The sequence below is a fragment of the Cucurbita maxima genome, unplaced genomic scaffold (assembly GCF_002738345.1).
Source record: "Cucurbita maxima cultivar Rimu unplaced genomic scaffold, Cmax_1.0 Cma_Scf00054, whole genome shotgun sequence".
NCBI lineage: Eukaryota > Viridiplantae > Streptophyta > Magnoliopsida > Cucurbitales > Cucurbitaceae > Cucurbita > Cucurbita maxima.
The window spans coordinates 466,551-488,974 of record NW_019272070.1 but is presented as its reverse complement, the minus strand read 5'-3'; the positions used below and the strand labels follow the sequence as shown (position 1 = coordinate 488,974).

At 37.4% G+C, this 22,424-nt stretch overlaps 4 protein-coding genes across 6 annotated transcripts; 2 read left to right on the top strand and 2 right to left on the bottom strand.

The window, feature by feature from the left end:
* Positions 1–373: 373 nt before the first annotated feature.
* LOC111471672 (NDR1/HIN1-like protein 1) lies at positions 374–1,240 on the bottom strand. Its single transcript, XM_023117397.1, has 2 exons — positions 728–1,240; positions 374–614 (listed from the first exon to the last, which is right to left on the bottom strand). The coding sequence occupies exons 1-2, from the start codon at positions 1,214–1,216 to the stop codon at positions 462–464; spliced, it is 642 nt and encodes a 213-aa protein (XP_022973165.1). The 5' UTR covers positions 1,217–1,240; the 3' UTR covers positions 374–461.
* A 2,880-nt stretch (positions 1,241–4,120) lies between these two features.
* Positions 4,121–7,334, top strand: LOC111471656 (histone deacetylase 8). Its single transcript, XM_023117372.1, has 3 exons — positions 4,121–4,547; positions 5,416–5,996; positions 6,836–7,334. The coding sequence occupies exons 1-3, from the start codon at positions 4,283–4,285 to the stop codon at positions 7,133–7,135; spliced, it is 1,146 nt and encodes a 381-aa protein (XP_022973140.1). The 5' UTR covers positions 4,121–4,282; the 3' UTR covers positions 7,136–7,334.
* Positions 7,335–11,227: 3,893 nt separating this feature from the next.
* On the top strand, positions 11,228–20,209 carry LOC111471634 (receptor-like kinase TMK3). 3 transcript variants are annotated; one of them, XM_023117334.1, is made up of 3 exons: positions 11,228–11,604; positions 11,648–14,065; positions 19,453–20,209. In XM_023117334.1, exons 2-3 carry the CDS (start codon positions 11,674–11,676, stop codon positions 19,959–19,961), a joined length of 2,901 nt encoding a protein of 966 aa, XP_022973102.1. In that variant the 5' UTR covers positions 11,228–11,604; positions 11,648–11,673; the 3' UTR covers positions 19,962–20,209. The 3 variants fall into 3 exon arrangements, with proteins under 3 accessions (XP_022973102.1, XP_022973103.1, XP_022973101.1); XM_023117335.1 differs by having other exon boundaries at positions 11,637–14,065; XM_023117333.1 differs by having other exon boundaries at positions 11,229–11,494; positions 11,667–14,065.
* A 545-nt stretch (positions 20,210–20,754) lies between these two features.
* On the bottom strand, positions 20,755–22,085 carry LOC111471666 (pentatricopeptide repeat-containing protein At3g46790, chloroplastic-like). The gene is made up of 2 exons (XM_023117388.1): positions 22,039–22,085; positions 20,755–21,932 (listed from the first exon to the last, which is right to left on the bottom strand). Exon 2 carries the CDS (start codon positions 21,764–21,766, stop codon positions 20,834–20,836), a length of 933 nt encoding a protein of 310 aa, XP_022973156.1. The 5' UTR covers positions 21,767–21,932; positions 22,039–22,085; the 3' UTR covers positions 20,755–20,833.
* Positions 22,086–22,424: the final 339 nt, after the last annotated feature.

The window sequence follows — 22,424 nt, the reverse complement described above, 5'->3', positions numbered from 1 at the left end:
TGACCTATATTATAATATTACAATTTTCGCTCGTTGTTCTGACTATATTGATAAAAAAATTTGTTTGATTGAATGATTATAGATAAATTTGTGTTTGTTTATGAACTTTTAATATCTTTTAATCATGTATAAAGCTTTTTTAAAAAATAAATTTTTTCCAAGGACCCGAAAATAGAGAATTCTGTTGAATTGCAAAACAATTTTGAGTTGGGTTAAACTACCAATCCAAGGAACCCAACTTTTAGGTTGGTCTAAAAAGTTATCTCAAAATCTAATCCAATTTAGCCACTTAAACTCGATTGAGGTACACCGGAATCTATGATGTGTGTATACATTATAAAAAGTATTCGATTTAAAGAATTTAGAACTATAATTCTAATAAATCTCGTTGATTTTGGCAACTACATAAAGACTTATATGGGTCGTGGAAAAGGAGATACAAGACGTGGACTCTTGCGACCTCAAATATCGACATAACAACCTTGAACGAACCGAAACTTCATCGCTGGTCCAAATGCAATCCCATTCTTTGGATCGCCGAACTTTATATACGCCGGACAGTTGGCGTTCAGCCGATACCTGTCTGAGATCCAGCTCCCAACCTTCCACCTAACCTGTTTCTCAAAACAAAATATCTTAATGTTCAGATCGAAAGTATACTGCAACAATTAAAAATAAAAAATAAAAAAAAATACTGATTACAACTATATATTATACTGAACAAAACCTGTCCATTGATCTTGATATTGAACAGCATGGCTCCAACATTATTATCCTCATTCAAAGCTTCAGCAAACTCGGGTGCCACCGGCACAGCTTCGCCGTACAAAAATGGAGACCAAACGGTGACATCATTGTGGCCCTGGTAAGTCGGCGGCAAGAGCGTCGGGAGAGTGACCTGCTGGCCGCGGTAGGCGGCGTAAACATCCATGATTTGGTAGTAAACACCGATGCGGGAGTTGGGGTTGTGGGAGGAGATGGTGACCTGCATGGTGGTCGAGATGGCAGCCGGTGGCACCGAGGAGACGTTCAGGCCGAAAACCGTGACGTCTTGGAGAATGAGGCGGGGCTTGGATGGCCGGAGGATAGCCCAGATGAGGAAGATGACTAGGCTAATCAAGAGGATGACGGTGAAGATGGCGCAGGCTATTCTGCGGTAGAGACGGCGGCGCTCGCAGTCGTGGTGGTGGTGGTGGTCGCAGTCCTTTACCGTCATTGTTGAGTGAGAAAGAAAGGGATATATTTTGGCTTCACAAACAAGATAGATTTATAGTAGGTGAAAGTGAAGTACATTATTCAATAATTGGATTATTATTTTTTCATTTAATCATATTATCACTCTTTTTAATTTTTTTTAAAAAGTAAATTGCAAATCAAGAGATATATTTAAATTATGTTCCATAAAATGTATTTTGATTGGTTGAGTTGGATTATATCTGAATCAAAGTCTGGTAGAGATGTGCTCGAAACATCTAGTAGGTTTATATCAGTGTCAGGAAGAGGTATACTTGGAGGGCTAGTAGGTTATCTGATGTCCAGTAGATTTGTATTAGTGTTATGAAAAGGTATGCTTGAAGGGTCTAGTAGGTTACGTGGGTCTAGTAGATTTGTATCAATGTCGGGAAGAGGCAAGCTCGGAAGGTCGTTTAGTTGTTTCGTTACCTGATCATTGACTGTATTTCGTTTCATAAAGCCAGAGATTCAAATTCTCGTACCTTCGTCCTATTAAGATAAAAAACATAAACAATCGATAGAAAACTTAAAGAGCAATATAGGTAGTTATGAGTAGGTGAGTTTGGTAGGGTAAGGGATAGGAGTTGGTTCATTTCCTTGCTTTGAAGAAATGTGAGTGAGGTAATCATATGGTTACAAAAGGAGAATTATTAATGTCATTTCCAACCTCCTCCTTCCTCTCTAACTTCTAAAGTTCTCCTATGACTTCACTTGTAAACCTAATCATGTATCGGGATTTCGATTTCGATTTCGATTTTTATTCCGCTATTATTATTGATATTAATGGGAACACGAGTACATAACTAATATGTGAAAAAAAACTATCTAAACTTTCATTCTATGACCTTCTCGATAGAAGTTGCCATCTGTGTATAGGCCCTTTGACTTTACTAGAAAAAAAAAGTTGATAATAAGATGTTGATTTAAATTGTGTCGTCGGGTTGGAATTGGAAGATGCAAAAATATGTAACTATGGTTTCATGTTAAATGAGACTTAAATCGTGTATATAGTCTTGAGAAATAATTTCGTTCTCATATGGTTGATGCAATATACTTCTCTACACGAGTCTCACACACGTACACGTAAACCCTACACCAACATTTGAGCTTCAAGAAGCAGACCATTCAGGGCATAGGGTTGGTTCCAAACCTAGCTAGGCTCAGAATCTGCAAGCCCAGCCACGCACCTACGCCCCAAATCGACTCACATGCGGCCCAGCTTGCTTCCAAAGCCTACAGTCCAGCCACCTCACATCTTAGTCGAGTCTTCAACCCAACTCCCAAATTCAGTTCGACCCACTCGACTCGGTTCTGTTCACTCAGCCCTAAGCTGACCCTCAACCGAACCTACCCAAGACCCGCACGTCGACCTGCCTTCTGACCCATGACGGCTCCCGTGTTCTGGCTCAACCCTGTTAGACGAACACGACTCTCCACAATGGTATGATATTGTCCACTTTGAGCGTAAGCTCTCATGGCTTTGCTTTGGGCTTCCCCAAAAGGCCTCAAACCAATGGAGAGTGTATTCTTAGATTATAAACCCATGACCATTCCCTAAATTAACCGATGTGGGACTTTCATCATCCAACAAACCCAACAACCCCTTAGTCGTGGCTCGTCCTCGACTCACCCTTGAGCACGCAGCTCCTGCTCTGGCTTGACGGCTCATCCAGCTTATTTGGCTTATTTTGAGTCCCCTTTGACATCTTTGGTCCTTGTCTTACCATTCTTTCTCTCTTGGAACCGATTTTGACTTTTTTAGAGGCGTTTAAGGTTAATATGACTATCAATTTCAATTATTTTTTTAGCCTAAAGTAGAGTTAATTGATCTTAATTTAAATGGCAAATTACACTTTCTAATTAGCATCAAGGATAAGATAGTAACGCGGACTTAGGCTAACCAAGTACTTGGCTCGACTCCTTTTTCTAAAGCCCTCGAACAAATTACACCCTTTGTCCGACACTTTGGTTACTTCTAACTACACTTTCGAGACTCACAATTATTTGTTTGATATTTGAGAATTCTATTGACATGGCTAAGTTTAAGGTATGCTCTAATACTATGTTAGATAAACACGACTCTCCACAATGGTATGATATTGTCCACTTTGAACGTAAGCTCTCATGGTTTTTCTTTGGGCTTTCCCAAAAAAACCTCGTACCAATGGAGAGAGTATTTCTTAATTATAAACTCAAGATCATTTTCTAAATTAGCCGATGTGAAACTTTCATCATCCAACATAAAGAGGTATTACACATCCAATTTTCACCTGGACTTGAAAATAAAGTTCAAACCATGATGAATTTATGAAATAATAGATTTCATCATGATTGCATGTGATTATATCTCCTGACCTCAATAGTGATGTTACTTGCTGAATACTTTTAAAATACTCAAGTCATGTGTTACTTTTTTTTTTCTTCTTCAAATAAAGCTAAGTACCCCTACAGGATGACAGTGTTGCTGTGAAGGCCAAGAAAGTGAAGTTGTGATATCTGTGCTTAGGGTTTGTAGCCCTTAGGTTAGATCTGAGCGACACTTTATATTATTTAAATTTATGTTATCTATTTGTTCGTTATGGTAATGATTCCAATATTGTTTTAAATGAATTTATTATAAACCTAAGTCCATGACATCGTTTATGAAATATTTTTTCGTATATATTAAGCATGTCATGCATATAGCGACATCTCTATTTTATTGAGAAAAATAGGATCTTTACATAAAAAAATCATGTTAGATAATCGAGTGAAGGACGAGATTATATTCTCCGTCTCCCTAAATTAATTAATTAATTTTGAGGATGAATTTGGATGTCACAATATTTGCTTCAACTTTTCGTGTTTTTGAGTTGCCATGCTCAAGTAGAGTGGGATGAAAGACGATAGAGAAGAAGTAACAAAAGATAAGGAAGAGAAAAGAAAAAGATGGAGATGAGAGAGATTTACAAAAGTGTTATCTACGGGAAAGGAATTCCCCATTTCTTAAACCTATTCTTCTCTTAATTCAAACATCTCCCGATTTCTCCACTGATTTCAAGCTTCTGCCATGGTTGATTCGCCGTCTCTTTCTACTTCCCACCGAATTGATGTGTTTTGGCACGAGGGGATGCTCAATCACGACACTGGCTATGGCGTATTCGACACCGGAGAGGATCCAGGTTTTCTCGACGTGTTGGATAAGCACCCAGAAAACTCTGACCGGATTAAGAACATGGTTTCGATTCTCAAAAGAGGACCTATCTCTCCTTTCATCTCTTGGCATTCCGGACGACGCGCACTCCTTTCTGAATTGCTGTCTTTCCACGATCCAGGTGCTTCTTATTTCAATTTATTATTGGGAGATTTTGCTTTCCTGTTGATTCATGGGCTGAAATTTTAGAAAACTCTGTTGTGTTCTTGCATAGTTGTTTAGATCTGAATGAAACCAATTGAGTCCTCGATGTCACCTGGAAATCAATTTAACGGAGAGTTTGTTTTTCCCTTTTTGGATTAAACAGTAGGGTTCTTGAATACGGAAGAAATATGTTGAGGATGGTTGGGAGGGAGTCCCACGCTGGCTAATTTAGAAAATATGAGTTTATAAGACTATCTCCATTGTATGAGGTCTTATGGGGAAACCAAAAGCAAAATAATGAGAGTTGATGCTCAAAGTAGACAATATCATACTATTGTGGAGAGTCGTTATTCCTAACATGATATTAGAGTCATGCCCTTAAATTAACAATGTCAATAGAATCCTCAAATGTCGAACAAAGAAGTTGTGAGCCTCGAAGGTGTAGTCAAAAGTGACTCAAGTGTCGAACAAAGGGTATATTTTGTTCGAGAACTCCAAAGGAATCGAGCCTCGATTAAGGAGAGGTTGTTCGAGGGATCCATAGGTCTCAAGGGAGACTTTATAGTGTACTTTGTTCGAGGGGAGGATTGTTGAAGATTGTTGGGAGGGAGTTCCACATTGGCTAATTTAGGGAATGGTCATGGGTTTATAAGTAAGGAATACATTGGTATGAGGCTTTTTGGAGAAATCAAAAGCAAAACCATGAGAGCTATTGTTCAAAGTGGACAATATCATACCATTGTGGAGAGTCGTTGTTCCTAACAATATAGGCAGGTAATTTCTACCGCTAAATCAAGTAAAAACATTGTTGAATGCTGTGCTTATAGTTTCGCTCATTTTTCCAGACTATGTAAATGAGCTAATTGAAGCTGATAAAAAAGGAGGGAAGGTTATGTGTTGTGGAACATTTTTGAATCCAGGCTCTTGGGATGCCTCACTTCTTGCTGCTGGTACTACGCTATCAGCAATGAAGCATGTCCTTGACGGGCAGGGGAAGATTGCTTACGCACTGGTTAGGCCTCCTGGACACCATGCTCAGCCAACTCAAGCCGACGGCTACTGCTTCTTGAACAATGCTGGTCTTGCCGTTCAATTAGCCTTAAATTCTGGCTGTGAAAAGGTTGCAGTTGTGGACATTGATGTTCACTATGGAAATGGAACTGCTGAAGGATTTTACACGTCCAACAAAGTTCTGACTATTTCACTTCATATGGATCATGGTTCCTGGGGTCCTTCCCATCCTCAAACTGGATCGATCGATGAGCTAGGTGAAGGACAGGGTTATGGCTACAATTTGAATATACCTCTGCCGAATGGAACAGGGAACCGTGGATATGAATACGCCATGAAAACGTTAGTTGTCCCAGCGGTGCAGAAGTTCGAACCAGACATGATTGTCTTGGTTGCAGGCCAAGATTCAAGTGCTGTAAGTCAGTTCATTTATTTACTTTCTTAAGATGATGAATTACTTTGTCAAATTTTTGTGACTATGTAGATAAATTGGGGGTCTACTTATTTAATAGACATAATTCCTAGTTCCAGTTGGTGTTGAATGTCTGGTTTAGTTTCCTACTTGAGTTAGGTTGCACAAGTAACTGAATGATGAATATATAGATGAAGAGTTGATAATTAGTTGTAGAGAACCCCTTTGGACATTGGAGATAATGTCAATGTGCAAACTGTGAAGATGCATGATTTTGAACCGGTTGTATGTTAAACACAACTCTTTGCGGGAAACACTTGCACTCTTTATTAACACCAATTGAAAAAAGATTACAGGATACTCTATAGAAACTACTACGCTCTAGGAATAAATGGTTAAATATTTTAAGAATAGATTATGTAGCCTCGACTATGAAATCCAAAGCATAGAGTGCAGTAGTTTCGACAGAGCATTTTGTAATCTCTTCTCGATTGGTGTTAATAAAGAGTGCGAGTGTTTTCCACAAAGAGTTTCAACATTGTGTGAAATTGTGACTGAAATATTGTAGACGGTTGGTGGTAATAACACTAATTATAGATATGGGTTGTGTAGTAAACTAGGTACTCTAATTGTGATCCTACTTATGCTCATGCTTTATGATAGTCTTGTTAGTAAATTTGGTTTACTTTATTGCGAAGAATCTCTCCTGCATTGAGTCTTAAATTGGCGTATCTAAGTGTAATCTTTCAATGAAATGGCGAAACGAAACAATGATCTATCTCAAAGAGAGGTGGATGCATATATTTGATTGTAGTGAACTGAATTTTTTACTTTCGAATTAGTTCGATCCAAACGGAAGGCAATGCTTGACGATGGATGGTTACCGGAGTATCGGGCAGATCATGTCGGAGCTAGCAAATAAGTACAGCAGCGGAAGCCTCCTTATAGTCCAAGAAGGAGGATACCATGTCACTTATTCAGCTTATTGTCTTAATGCAACACTTGAAGGGATACTCAACCTCTCGCCTCCTTCGATATCGGATCCTATTGGTTGTTACCCAGAAGACGAGGCGTTTTCTGTTAAGGTAATTGATTCCATTAAAAGGTATCAAGATGAAAATGTACCGTTCCTAAAAGTGTAGCATTGTCTTGGTTGATGCTTGTACTGTGGTTGGATAGAGATTTCTAAGTTTAGTTGACATAATCTTCCACATGGCGTCCAATGATCTAGAAAACAAACACATTTTGATGCATCAAAGTCACTTGTACTCTAAATATGATGTAAACAAGGATGAAGAGATGTGCAAATGGTTGAAGAAATGAGTCTTAGTTTGTAATGCACTTTGTTAGATCTTTTTATTAGGACAAATGCCTAAAGGGTTGGTCGTACGGAAATAAGTTAGTCGTATGGAAATTGTAAGTCACGGACAATTACGAGGTTATATGATCGTGTCTTGGTCACGTTTGAGAGAAAGTATTGTTTTAATATGACGAATAAGTTAGTCGTATGGAAACCATAAGTCACGGACAATTATGGATGTATGATTGAGTCTTGGTCACGTTTGAGAGAAAGTATTGTTTTAATATGACAAATAAGTTAGTCGTATGGAAATCGTAAGTCACAGACAATTATGGATGTATGATCGAGTCTTGGTCACGTTTGAGAGAAAGTATTTTAAAAAACGTGAGTGAGGAAATGCATTTGTAATAAAACAATGTCATATGCTAAAAGTAAAAGAGGTTCAGTACGGACATGTGACTTTGAACAACAGGTCTTGAACAAACATGACTGTGACACTAAGCATAAAGCTTGATACTTTGTTCGTTACAAAAACATTTATTGAATATGATCTATTTAAACTATTCCATAAATGATTTTTGTACAGGCTAGTTCATTCGTTTAAAGTATAAGACATTTAACATTACCATTTTCGAGGTTAATGGTTCAAATCTATCCATATTTGTTCACAAATCCACCAAAGTAATAAAGTGAATATTCTACCTTATTTAAAGATAAATAGCCAATTTTATAAATTTTAAATATGGAATTTATAATAAGGTATGATAAATCTTATAGTTTGTTTCTAATTTTATAAATTTTAAAGCTGGAATGATTTTGGTTGATCAAATATTTTAAGACAAGAATACTTGTTTGAGATTCAAATTACTTCACAATCAAGATTGATCATGTCAAGCTTGAATGATTCTAAATGTAACCTAAACTACATAGAATTGCAAATAAACTTAGTCATTGGCTGAAAAAAAGCACAAATGCTTCTTTTTTTTACCTATAAATACATGACTTTATATAGGCTTAATGAAACTCTTGACATTTCAAGAATTTGTTTCATACTCTATGACCATAATTAGCATGTAAATGTAATTAAATAAGAAGTCTTAAAATATATTAATGAAATACAATAACTATAAAGTACTCTAAATGGTAATCCACCCAAAATTTATAACATCGAGAGTTTCGAGTTTTCCGATAGGTTGATTTTACAAAGAGTCGACAAGGAATTTCATTAATAACCGGCCGTTTTGATTCTTTGGAACAACTCGATGAATTTAGTAGATCTTTTTAAGAGGAACAAATGACTTCCGATAAAACTTATCCTATTTTTGCAGTGCGATGGTTGGCTGTTCACAAACTAACTGTACCTACCGTTTCTTTTTTAAGGTCAATATCTGAAGGTTCATCCTTCTTCAATGCGGCATGAATTGAAATATCTTTTGTTAATTTCAACAACATTTTCTTCATATCTTCATTGAAATATATTGTATGATTGATGTCTCTTGGTTTATATCACATGGCCTTCTCTATCGCCATGTCTATGGCCACACCCACGACCTCTGTTTTCCTTGTTGTGGTCGTTGTTTTTTGTACCTGAAAAAGAAGAATCAACCACATTTTTTTTCATCTGTGTGAGTCACTTCTCATGTGAGTAAAAGATGTTTCTCCTCCTCTCTGTCATCTAGCCACAAAATCTCTCCTTATGGAGCTGAAGAAGACCAACGATCTGCTCAATCAACATGTTCTTGAGATCATCAAACTACTTGATTGAGATAACAATCTGTATGAATCTAGAGGGGACGAGTCGAAATAACTTCTTGACGACGGAGATCTCCTCCACCTTTTCGCCTAACGAACGGATAATACTGGTGACGATCATCATCAACTTCATGGCAAAGTCGTCTACTGACCCACTGCCTTTTATGCGAATGACCTCAAACTCACTTTTCAGAGTCTGCACCTTAGCACCATCGACCCTTTCTACATTCGTATACATTGTTTGGAGCGTCCCCCATGCGGCTTGTTTTGAATCCTTCTCTGCCAACACAAGAAAAGCATCGTCTGAGACTGCTTAGTAGATGGCAATAGGAGTCATCTTATCCTCACACACTTCGACGTTGTCACCATGCTCGATAACATCTCACACATCTTGTGTCTTAAATTACCACACATCTTTATCAACCATGCTGCATAGTTACTCTTCATGAGTAATGGGTATTGAAGCGTTACACTCCCCTCCTTTCTACTCTTTATCATTGTCACATCTCCTCTTCCGACTTTTTATGATGATATTTATTTTGACATTAAGATAATATATTTTTTAAAAAAATAAAAACAAAATCCACAAAACCCTAAAAATTATTTTTCGTATTAAAGACTCATAATAAATGTCAAATATAATAAATTTTAAAATTAACGAAAACAAAATAAACCCAAATCATAAAAGAATTTAAATGAAATATACTTAACATATAATTTTGCATTAAAGTCCATTGAAGGGACAGCTCACACGTGGGAGTGTTTGGCGGCGTGGAATTTGTTTTTCCATTTTGTGGATTAAATTTATTCCTACGAGGAATAGAATCATCCTCAATTAACGCCGACCTTTTGTTTTCCTTATTATTTTATTATCACTCGTGGGTCCCACTTTCTTTAAAATAATAACCACTAATTTTAAAATTACATAAAAAATAAAAATAAAAAAACGTAGAATTATCCGTTTATTAATAATTGATTAAAAAATTTGTAGATATTGCTTTTGCAATTAAATCATTTTTAAATTTAGATTTTCGAAGATCTTTTAAATATTTTTTAAATAAAAGTGCGTAAATCCAGGATAATTATTATATATATTTTAGAATGTGATTTTTTAAATAATTAAACATTTATTATAATATTTTATTACACGTCATTTACCATATATATTTCATAAAATACAAATTTCCACGTGTATATTTCCAAATATGAATACCAACAAAAATAGTAAAGTATTTCATTACATATTTAATTTCCATATTTTATTTAAGATGAACCTTAAATCGTAAATAATAACAAAGTTATTTTTTTTTTGTTATAAATTATATGATATTATAAAATAATAATTTTACAAAAATTTTATATAAAATATGTTCACAAATTAATTAACCATTAAAATTGTTCATATGACTCGATAACTCGCTTAATCTAGATTACCCAATCCAAATAGTAGAGATTGGTTAGGCTAATATATATATATTTTTTTTGTATGAGTTAAGTCAATTTGGTTTGTGGGTTGACATTCTTTTGGTCGGGTCCCAACGAATCCAAAAATAGGGTTACAATCGAGCCATACTATACTCTTATAAAGATTAAGAATATTTAACTTTTGTAACTGATAGTGACTTATAAATGTTTGATATTTGAATTTTAAGAGATTTTAATTATGAACGTAACATATATCACAGATAAATATGATTTTTTAAAGCAATTATAAAAAACGACAATCTAACCCAAAAATAAAAAGTTGTAAACTTTGTTTAAGTTGCTCGAGTCATCAACCAAAATTCATATACACCCATTTGAATAATAGTTTATATTCAACCTTGTATTTAGTAAATATATTATCGAATGATGAGACGTTCCAATCCTCCCTTTCTATCTATTGAACTAAAATAATTGATTTTGTAGAAGATAAATACAAAATATTAAACAAAAACTATGTATTTTTAGAAAAATATTTGATTTTATAACTAAAATCTATGTTCACATGTTTAAATCTTCCTCTTTTGACTTCTTTTTGAAGTGTTCTTGAACAAAAAAAAAAGTCATCTCTTTTTGACTTTTTTTTTTCCACACAAAAAGAAAAAAAAAAAAAAATTCCGAATTTCAGTGGAAAGGCATAGCTGGATGTTGAGTTTGGGCGTAGTAATTGAGTGTCGGCGAGCTCAACTGTGAGTGGGTAGAGCATGCTGCCACTGTTGCTTTAGGTAATAAGGCCAAATGGATGGATGAAAAAGACAAAGGGAACCGAGTTAGGTTCAAAGGAAGAGCACCCGACGATCCAGAAACAGACAGTCGTAAAGGCGCCTTCTCTACTTTGCCCCATCTATCCCTCTCTTTCTTCTTCTTCTTCTTCTTCTTCTTCTTCTTCTTCTTCGCCTCTTATGGAAGCTTTCACTGTCCCTTCTCCTCTTCTTCGTCATTGAGGAAACAGAGCTTCGATTTTCAGGTTTTTTTCTAACTTTTTTCAATGCATTTTCTGATCTGGGTTTTGTTTGTTTCGGCTTAATTCGTTTGAAATTGATGCGATTTTACATAGCATTTGGGTTTATTGTTCTATTTTTTTTTTTTTTTTTTTTTTTTTTTTTTTTTTTTTTTTTTTTTTTTTTTTTTACTTGTAGATTGGAAATGGTGGATGAAAAGTTGGGGCTGTGTTTCTCTCTGTTTTTGTTGTGCCTATCAAGTGTTTGTTTATATGCCACTGACGTAAATGATGTGAAAATTCTGAATGATTTCAAAAAGGGTTTGGATAATCCAGAGCTTCTCGAATGGCCTGAAAATGGAGATGACCCATGTGGGGTTCCTCCATGGCCTCATGTTTACTGTTCAGGTGATAGAGTTTCTCAGATTCAGGTTCAGGGTTTGGGTCTAAAAGGGCCATTGCCTCCCAATTTTAACCATCTCTCTAAGCTCTCCAATTTGGGTCTCCAAAAGAACATGTTCAATGGGGCATTGCCCTCTTTCAGTGGCTTATCAGAACTGGAATTTGCTTTCTTAAATGACAACGAGTTCGACACGATCCCAGCGGATTTCTTCGATGATTTAAGCAGCATTAGAGAATTGGCTTTGGATTATAACCCTTTGAATGCCACTTCTGGGTGGACTCTTCCTGATAAGCTTGCTAAGTCAGTTCAGCTCACAAATCTTTCACTGATACAGAGTAATCTTGCTGGACCTCTCCCTGAGTTCTTGGGGACATTGCCATCACTTTCAGCTCTCAAGCTTTCATATAACAGGCTAACAGGTCCAATTCCCAAAAGTTTTGGGCAGTCTTTGATGCAGATTCTGTGGCTGAATGGCCAAGATACTGGAATGATTGGTCCGCTCGATGTAATTCCGTCGATGACTTCGTTGACTCAATTATGGCTTCATGGAAACCAATTCTCAGGAGTGATCCCTGAAAATATTGGGGATTTAGCTTCTTTGTATGATCTTAATCTCAATAGAAACCAACTTGTTGGTTTGATTCCTGAGAGCTTGGCCAATATGAATCTGCATAATCTAGTCCTCAATAATAACGTTCTAATGGGTCCAATACCAAAGTTCAAGGCTCTTAATGTTACTTATGATAACAACAATTTTTGTCAATCAAAACCAGGTCTACAATGTGCTCCTGAAGTCACTGCACTTTTAGATTTTCTTGGCAGTCTGAATTATCCGATACGTCTTGCATCGGAGTGGTCAGGGAACGATCCATGTCAAGGACCATGGCTGGGGATTAGTTGCAATCCCAAGTCCGAGATTTCGATAATCAATCTGCCCAAGCGTAGTCTTCTTGGTACTTTGAGTCCTTCCATATCGAAGTTAGATTCACTGATGGAAATTCGACTTGCTGGAAACAATATTAGTGGTAAAGTTCCTCAGAATTTTACGAGTTTGAAATCTCTGAGGTTGTTGGATTTGACTGGAAACAATTTCGAGCCTCCATTACCGAAATTTCGAGATGGGGTTAGAGTTTTAACCTTGGGGAATCCTTTTTTGGTTTCTAATCATTCTGCAGCACCTCCTTTACCTGTTACACAGCCACCGGGTACCAGTGTGGCGCCTCCACCAGAAACATCCTCAGGTGATGCGAAACCACCACCGTCATCAAAAGGGAGTCCGGTTCCAAGATCTCCGGTATCATTAACGAATTCCTCTTCATCTGGGACACAGAAATCTTCAAAGCCAAGAAGAGTTATATACGTGATTGCCACAGTGCTCATCATATTCATGATATTCCTATCAGTTTTGTTCTGTATCTTCTGCTATAGGAAGAGAAAACGAGCAGATGAATCTCCTACTTTTGTGGTGCACCCAAAAGATCCTTCTTACCCTGAAAATATGTTTAAGATTTCTGTTTTGAATAAGAACCCAGGAAACTTATACGATAAAACAGGAACTAGCATGACAAGTTCTAGTAGTGCTGGAACTGAGAATTCTCATTTGATTGAGGATGGGAATTTGGTTGTAGCCGTGCAAGTTCTTCGGAAGGCGACCAATGATTTTGCCCCTGAAAATGAGCTCGGACGAGGCGGGTTTGGAACCGTCTATAAAGGTGAGTTGGAGGACGGGTCGAAAATGGCAGTGAAGAGAATGGAGGCTGGATCAGTCAGTAATAAAGCATTAGAAGAGTTTCAGTCTGAAATTGCTGTTCTATCCCATGTTAGGCATAGACATCTGGTGTCGCTTTTGGGGTACTCCACAGAAGGAGCTGAAAGGCTTCTTGTGTATGAGTATATGCCTCAAGGTGCTCTTAGCAGGCATCTCTTCCATTGGAAAGCTCTTAAATTGGAGCCATTATCGTGGATGACTCGGCTCACAATTGCATTGGATGTTGCTCGAGGGATTGAATATCTACATAGTTTGGCCAGACAAACGTTCATACATCGAGATCTTAAATCGTCTAATATTCTTCTGGATGATGATTTTCGATCCAAAGTTTCGGATTTCGGATTGGTCAAGTTGGCTCCAGATGGAGAAAAGTCAGTGGCAACAAAGCTTGCTGGGACATTTGGGTACCTAGCACCCGAGTATGCAGGTACTTTCTATATTCTATTTCTCATAATTCATAGCTGTAACATCCCTAGACCACCATTAGCACATATTATCCTCTTTGAGCTTTTCTTTTCGGGCATTCGCTCAAGGTTTTTAAAACGAGTTTGCTAGGGGAGGTTTCCACACCCACATAAAGAATGTTTCATTCTCCTCCCAACTGATGTGGGTCCAACATCCTCGCTGGCACTCGTTCTCCTCTCTAATCGATGTGGGATCTCATAATCCATCCACCTTCGTGGCCTAGCATCCTCGTTGGAACTCATTCATCTATCCAATCGATGTGGGATTTCACAATCCATCCACTTTCGGAGCCCAGCGTTCTCATTGACACTCGTTCTTCTCTCCAATCGATCTGGGATCTCACAATCCACCCCCTTTCAAGACCCAATGTCTTCCTTGGCACACTGCTCAGTGTCCACCCCCTTCGAGGTTCAGCGTCCTTGTTGACATAGCACCCGGTGTCTGGCTCTGATACCATTTGTAACATCCCAAGCCTACCACTAGTAGATATTGTCCTATTTGGGTTTTCCGTTTCGGGCTTCCTTCAAGGTTTTTAAAACGGGTATGCTAGGGGAGGTTTCCATACCCTTTTAAATAATACTTCGTTTTCCTCCCCAATCGATGTGAGATCTCACAATCTGTTGAGATATGATTCAAAGTATTCAAAAATATATGATTCAGAGTAATTGAGATATGATTCAAATATTCAAACTACCAAGATTTTAGGAGATTTTAGGAGATTGTTAGTAGATTTGAATTTTTCTAGATTTTGATGATTTACTATTTCTGGTCCAGTGTATAAGCTATAAATACGGGAATTGCGTAACCCTCTAAGCATCAAGTTAGTAGACAATAATAAAGCACGACAACATTCATCTATTCTATCTATTCTTATCTCTTTCACTATCCCTTTTTCCAAACAATTTTGGTATCAGAGCCAAGTTCGTTCGACACGAGGGCGAGTGATTATTTTCTTTCACAAAACAAAAATGACAGTAGCTAGCTTTTCTTCCTCTGCACCGTTGTTACCGATCTTTAATGGTGAGAAATATGAGTGGTGGAGCATCAAGATGAAGACCTTGCTCAGATCGCAGGAGCTATAAGACTTGGTGGAGCACGAGTTTGTTGATGCATTAGAACCCACAATAGAAGAAAAGGAGGGACTAAGAGAAATCAAGAAAAATGATGTCAAGGCTTTATTCATTATTCAGCAAGTAGTTCATGAGACTATCTTCTCACGAATTGCAGCAGCAACCACATCAAAGCAGGCATGGTCAATTCTACCGAAGGAGTTTCTTGGAGATTCAAAGGTCATGACAGTGAAATTGCAATCTCTAAGACGTGATTTTGAAACTCTACTTATGACGAATGACGAATCAATTGTTGATTTTTTGTCAAGAGAAATGACAATAGTCAGTCAGATGCGTACCTATAGAGAGAAAATTTCAAACGAAACAATTGTTGCAAAAATGTTGAGAAGCTTGACTCCAAAGTTTGACCATGTGGTGGCTATCATAGAAGAAGCTAAGGATTTATCCATACTCTCCGTTGATGAATTGATGGGCTCGCTTCAGGCCCATGAGGCAAGAATCAATAGAGCATCAGAAAGGAACGAAGAAAAGGCACTACAGGTGAAGGAGACAACCAGCAACGAAAACAACGAAAGAGAATATTCATTTAGCAGGTAGAAGAGGAGGATTTCACAGCTTCCATGGTGGTAGTGATAACAGGGGTAGATGGAGAAGTGATGGACAGAGACAATTCAATGAACAAAGGAATTTCATACAATGTTACCATTGCAGAAGGTATGGGCACACAAAATCTAATTGTTGGTATAAAAATCAACGAATGAATTTTGCGGTAGAGAAGGAAGAAGAAGAAGAAAAGCTGCTTATGGCGTGCATGGATTCTAATCCAAAAAAGGGTGACTTATGATTTGTTGTTGATAGCGGATGCTCAAACCATATGACAGGCACCAAATCTTTATTCAAAGAGCTTGATGAGACGCAAAAAATTAAGGTACAACTTGGAAACACAAAAGAGATGCAAGTTGAGGGAAAAGGTACAGTGAAAGTCGAAACTAGTCATGGTAAGATAAAACAATTAGATAATGTTCAATTTGTACCTGATTCAGGGTATAATTTATTGAGTGTTGGACAATTGATGACTAAAGGACATTCAGTTCTATTTGATGACAACACGTGTCATTACACATAAGAAATCAGGTCATAATATTGTCCTTTTCTATTGGAAAAGCTAGAAGAGTTTCACATTGTCTAGAACTAATTCATGTTGATTTATGTGGGCCAATGCAAACGAAGTCCTTGGGTGAGAGTATATATTTTTTACTATTCATTGATGATTATAGTTGCATGAGTTGGGTTTACTTCCTACAACGTAAGTCAGAAACTTTTCAGAAGTTCTAGATTTTTAAAGCTATGTTAGAGAACAAAAGTGGCTGTCACATTAAAGTTCTTCGAATAGACAGAGGTGGCGAGTTCATATCTAAAGAGTTCAATCTGTTTTGTGAAGAAGAGGGCATCCAAAGGGAATTAAGAGCTCCTTACACTCCAGAACAAAATGGAATCACTGAACGAAAAAATCGAACTATTGTGGAGATGGCAAGAAATATGTTACAAGCAAGGAGACTTCCAAACCAATTTTGGGCAGAAGCCGTAACAACATCTGTTTATTTATTAAACATCTCCAACAAAGGCGGTTATGAATCGAACTCCTTATGAAGCATGACATGGAAGGAAACCAACTGTAAGTCATTTACGAATCTTTGGTTGTGTTGCTTATGCTTTGAAATATCCTCAAATTCGTCAAAAGCTTGATGAAAAATCTGAAAAATGCATTTTCATTGGCTATTGTACTCAATCAAAGACATATAAATTATACAACCCCATCAGTGAAAAGATTTTAGTTAGAAGGGATGTAATATTTAATGAAAACATGAGTTGGGATTGGAGTAAAGAACATGAGCAACAAAAGATTACCGTTGAAGTTTCTTTAAATGAAGAGACAAGGGTCAACTCTAGTGCATCTCCTAGTGCCTTCACTCCAGCACAAAATGTGTCAAATTCATCATCTTCAGTATCACTAAACAGCGATTTTTCTCTTGAAGAACTTTCGAATGAGACACCTTCAAAGAAATATAAATCTTTAACTGACATATATGCGTCATGTCAATTTGCTCTTACTATTTCAGATCCTATGAGTTATGAAAAGCAGTTGAAAAAGAAGAGTGGAAGAAAGTCATGGTAGAAGAGATGCAGTCCATTGAGAAAAATGAAACATGGGAGATGGTTGACTTACCAAACGAAAAACATGCAATCAATTTGAAATGGGTGTTCAAGACAAAATTTGCACTAGATGGAAGCATACAATAGCATAAAGCCCGTCTTGTAGCAAAAGGGTATGCACAACAAGGTATAGATTTTGAAGAAACTTATTCTCCAGTAGCTCGTTTTGAAACTGTAAGAACTATTCTAACATTAGCAGCAGAATTGCGGTGGCCGGTTTATCAGTTTGATGTTAAGTTAGCATTTCTTAGAAGGATTCATAAAGAAGGACAAAGAAACAAAGGTATACAAGTTGAGAAAGACACTATACGGATTAAAGCAGGCCCCTCGAGCTTGGTACAACAAGATTGATGAGTATTTTCAAAAGAAAGGATACATAAGAAGTGAGAATGAGCCTACTTTATATGTGAATAAGGAAGGTAAAAGTGATTTTATCATTATTTGCCTCTATGTTGACGATATTATTTACACTAGCTCTTCTAACTCCTTTTGGATAAATTTAAGTCTCAAATGATGAGTGAATTTGAGATGTCAGATATGGGTCTATTGCACTATTTTCTTGGTCTGGAAGAGTTGAGGATGAAATTTTTATTTCACAAAGAAAATATGCCAAAGATATTATGAGTAAATTTGGTAGGATTAATTGTAAGCCTTCTGCTACACCTATGAATATTAATGAGAAATTACAACATGGTGATGGAGCAGAAATGACAGATGCTAGAAGGTTCAGGAGCTTGGTTGGCGGATTAATTTATTTAACTCACACACGACCCGACATTGCATTTCCTATTGGTATTATTTCTCAGTTTATGCAACATCCTTCAAAGGTTCATTATGGAGCAGCAAAAAGAGTCTTATGTTACATTGCCGGAACTATGGAGTATGGAATTTGGTATTCTAAATCCTCTAATTTCAAACTATATGGATTCACTGATAGTGATTGGGCAGGATCATTAGATGATAGACGAAACATTTTAGCCAATGTTTTCACTTTAAGGTCAGGAGCGATCACTTGGAACTCAAAGAAGCAAGCAACAGTGGCGTTGTCAACGTCAGAAGCAGAATATGTTGCAGCAACTTCAGCAGCGTGTCAAGCTATTTGGCTAAGAAGAATTTTAGCTGATCTTCAACAAGAGCAAAAAGGGGCAACAAAGATATTTTGTGATAATAAAACAACTATTTCTATGACAAAGAACCCAGCGTTTTACAGTAGAACAAAACATATTGAACTTCGACATCACTATATTCGTGATCTTGTTGCAGATGAAGAAATTGTCTTGGAATATTGTAACACCGATGAACAGCTAGCAGACATACTTACCAAGGTTTTGTCAAAAGAAAAGTTTTGCTACTCCAGACGATTACTTGACATTTGCAACTTTGAATCAAGGGGGAGTGTTAGATATGATTCAAAGTATTCAAAAAGATATGATTCAGAGTAATTGAGATATGATTCAAATATTCAAACTACCAAGATTTTAGGAGATTTTTAAGAGATGGTTAGTAGATTTGAATTTTTCTAGATTTCGATGATTTACTATTTTTGGTCTAGTGTATAACCTAATCAATACGGGAATTGTGTAACCCTCTAAGCATCAAGTCAGTAGACCATAATAAAGCACGGCAACATTCATCTATTCTATCTATTCTTATCCCTTTCACTATCCTTTTTCCAACACAATCCACTCCCTTCGAGGTCCAGCGAGGGTCGACACTCGTTCCTCTATCAAATCGATGTGGGATCGATGTGAGATCTCACAATAGCAACTCAATTTAATTTGATTTAATTTGGCATATACTAATCTAGTATACTAATCTAGTTTGGTGGCATATACTAATCTAGTATACTAATCTAGTTTGGTTCAAGTTAGCTGCAAATATAAGTTTATTTGATTTGTCTGAACTTTTTCAAGCCATGTTAGACATTAGTTTGTTCAACAGATTAGGAGCAACGTTTTAGATGGAGTAAAATCATTGGCTTTATGACTCCAAACTACGAAACTTTCTGAGATCTAATTCTTCTGAAATGTTTTATTTCATTTCTGATCAAATTCTTTGAATTCAGTGATGGGGAAGATCACTACAAAAGCTGATGTATTCAGCTTTGGGGTGGTGCTGATGGAACTTTTGACTGGAATGATGGCACTTGACGAGGCACGCCCAGAGGAAAGTCGGTACTTAGCTGAATGGTTTTGGCAAATCAAATCGAACAGAGAAAAGCTAATGTCTGCTATCGATCCATCTCTATCCGTAAACGACGACCTCTTTGAGAGGATCTCCATAATCGCTGAATTGGCAGGACATTGCACAGCTAGAGAGCCAACCCATCGTCCCGATATGGGACATGTCGTGAGCGTACTTTCGCCTTTGGTTGAGAAGTGGAAACCAATTCAAAACGATGCTGAGAGTTTCTCCGGGATCGATTACAGCCTACCACTTCCTCAAATGCTGAAGGTATGGCAGCAATCTGGAAGCCGGGAGACAAGCTTTACGAGCCTTCAAGACAGTAAGGGAAGCATCCCCGCCCGCCCCACCGGATTTGCAGACTCCTTCACCTCTGTTGATGGAAGATGAGTAAACTCGTTACAACACACAAGAGTGAACATTCCCTTTTGAACTATTGCCATCTTTGCTGAATATAATATATGATCAATTATAAGTAAAACAGTGCTTTTGATTTCACTTTTTTTCCCCATATTTATATCATGTTTATTTATACCATGGAATTTACACTGTAAATAATGGTGCCATTGCAAATATGAACGATATTATCCATTTGAGTTCACGCCTTGTGTCAAGGCTATGGGCTCTGATATTTCTCTACAACATAGTCACGTTACTTGTTTCTCATTTGTAAGAGTGAAGACTATCCTCACAATCAAACAGAGTCATTTCAAGATCTTTTGTATTACTCAAATGCATATTAGAAATTTTTTTATGATTTATCATTTTTCCTCCAATATTATTTTAATAAATGACTTTATAGCTATTTTATTCGTAAAATAATATATTATTCCAAGTTTCTTTTAATTTTAAAATATATGTCAAATACAAATGTTAATTCGACTCGGGACGGGATTCTTCATTTGGTGTTCATGGGATTCTTCATGGAGGTATTGAACTTGCCCGCCCGCTTTTTGAGAAAATGCCGAAGCGAACTTTGGTAGCTAGGTACACATTATTACTCCTAGGATTGAGCATCATAATGGATGTATAAAATGTAAGCAAACCCCTCGTTCGATTAGCGAGTTTTGATTCTTGATTCACGAAAGGCATTACTAACACCACTTGATTGCATAAAACATTTGGAGCAATCTACAAAATTGATACTAGAACATAAGCTTAGTCAAGTTTGGCCAAAATTGACGTCGAAACAAAAATCGAATAGAGGGAAACTTATGAAACCAACCCACAAAGCATATCTTGGCATACCATAGTTTATACAATCAGTGTTGCTTCATAAACCGTGTTTGCACCCTATCAGCCACCTCGGCTTTCCCATGAATCCTACAAGCACTCAACAGGGCGCCCCACAATGCCTCATCAGGCTCAATCTCCATCTCCATCTCCATAATCAACTTCTCTGCTTCTTCCACTTGTCCCACCCTCCCCAGCAAATCCACCATGCAGGTGTAATGTTCCAACCCAGGCTTCAAATTGAACCCCATTTTCATCATACCAAAATACTCCTTCCCCCTCTCAATCAACCCTCCATGGCTGCATGCCGTGAGAAGAGCTGTAAAAGTGAGCTCATCCGGCTTTTGTCCCTCTTCCACCATCCTCTCAAACAATCCAAACACCTCACCAAACATCCCATGAACACCATAACCCGCCATCAACGCAGACCACGACACCTCATTTCTCTCAGGCATTCCATCGAACACCTTCCGTGCAATACCCAAGTCCCCGCACTTCCCATACATCGTAATCAACGCATTCAAATTCGGCAAATCGGTTGAGAACCCATTAATCACAACAAACCCATGAACCTGCCGGCCAAGGCGCAAGGACGACAGACCCGTACATGACTTGAGCACCGGCGGCAAAGTATGACGGTCAATGGGCTTTCCAGAAAGAAGCATGTGGCGGAAAATCGAGAGTGATTGGGAGAAGAGACGCAGAGAGGAGTGGGCTCTGATGAGGGCATTAAAGAGGAAGGTGGGGCGGCGAGTGGCGAAGGAGAAGATGGTAGTGGCTTGTGGCAGATGGTCGCAGGCGGCGTAGGTGGAGGCAAGCTTGGTTCGAATGAAATCATGGTGAGAGATTCCGAGTCGGATGGTTAGAGCGTGGATTTGCTTAAGTGTGTGGTGGTTCTTGGTGGAGGAGCATGCTTGGAGGAGAGCGGCGTAGAAGGGGATTATGTCTTGTGGTTTGGGCATTTACCAGATCGAAGAAGATGAAGCTTCAGATCTCTCAGCTGTTTAGTATTGGTAGACCAAGATGAAGGCCAAAAGACGCCTCATGATTAACTTCAAGCATTCCCCTGTTCTCCTCCTCTTAACTTCAAGTATTCCCTCTGTATATCAAGTTGGCGAGAAACTCAATCTATCATTCAAAGAAAACACAGAAAGACGATACCATTTCACTAGAAGGTTAGTAGAAGATGAGAATGTGTTTAACGAAAATAGAGGGTGCAAAGAATCCAACAAACCGCTTAAACAATTGATGTTGGAAAGTTGAGGTTGAGGTTTGAAGTAGGGTGATGTTGGAAAGTTGAGGTTGAAGTTTGAGATATGGTGAAATGAAGATTGAGAATGAAATTCTTAGTTGTTGTCTGTATAAATCTGGGGGAGATTGTTGGGATATGGAGCCTGACATGTGGTAGATATATATAGTAGATATTTCATAATAATTTGGTAGATATATATATATATATATCCTAAACCCTATATATATATATATGATAGATATTTGGTAAGATTTAGTAAAGTTATATATATTACACTGAAACCATTATATATATATATATATATATATATCCTGTTAGACAGTACAATAGGTATGTTTTTCATTATCTGTATTCTCTCTTTGTGTACA

Bases quoted from the DNA above. Each gene is read 5' to 3' on its own strand.
- LOC111471656 (XM_023117372.1), top strand. From the start codon at position 4,283: ATGGTTGATTCGCCGTCTCTTTCTACTTCCCACCGAATTGATGTGTTT. The intron at 4,548-5,415 runs GTGCTTCTTATT...TCATTTTTCCAG, and splicing joins GCTGTCTTTCCACGATCCAG to ACTATGTAAATGAGCTAATT. The intron at 5,997-6,835 runs GTAAGTCAGTTC...CTTTCGAATTAG, and splicing joins CAGGCCAAGATTCAAGTGCT to TTCGATCCAAACGGAAGGCA.
- LOC111471672 (XM_023117397.1), bottom strand. From the start codon at position 1,216: ATGACGGTAAAGGACTGCGACCACCACCACCACCACGACTGCGAGCGC. The intron at 615-727 runs GTTTTGTTCAGT...TTTGAGAAACAG, and splicing joins ATATCAAGATCAATGGACAG to GTTAGGTGGAAGGTTGGGAG.
- LOC111471634 (XM_023117334.1), top strand. From the start codon at position 11,674: ATGGTGGATGAAAAGTTGGGGCTGTGTTTCTCTCTGTTTTTGTTGTGC. The intron at 14,066-19,452 runs GTACTTTCTATA...CTTTGAATTCAG, and splicing joins CCTAGCACCCGAGTATGCAG to TGATGGGGAAGATCACTACA.
- LOC111471666 (XM_023117388.1), bottom strand. From the start codon at position 21,766: ATGCCCAAACCACAAGACATAATCCCCTTCTACGCCGCTCTCCTCCAA.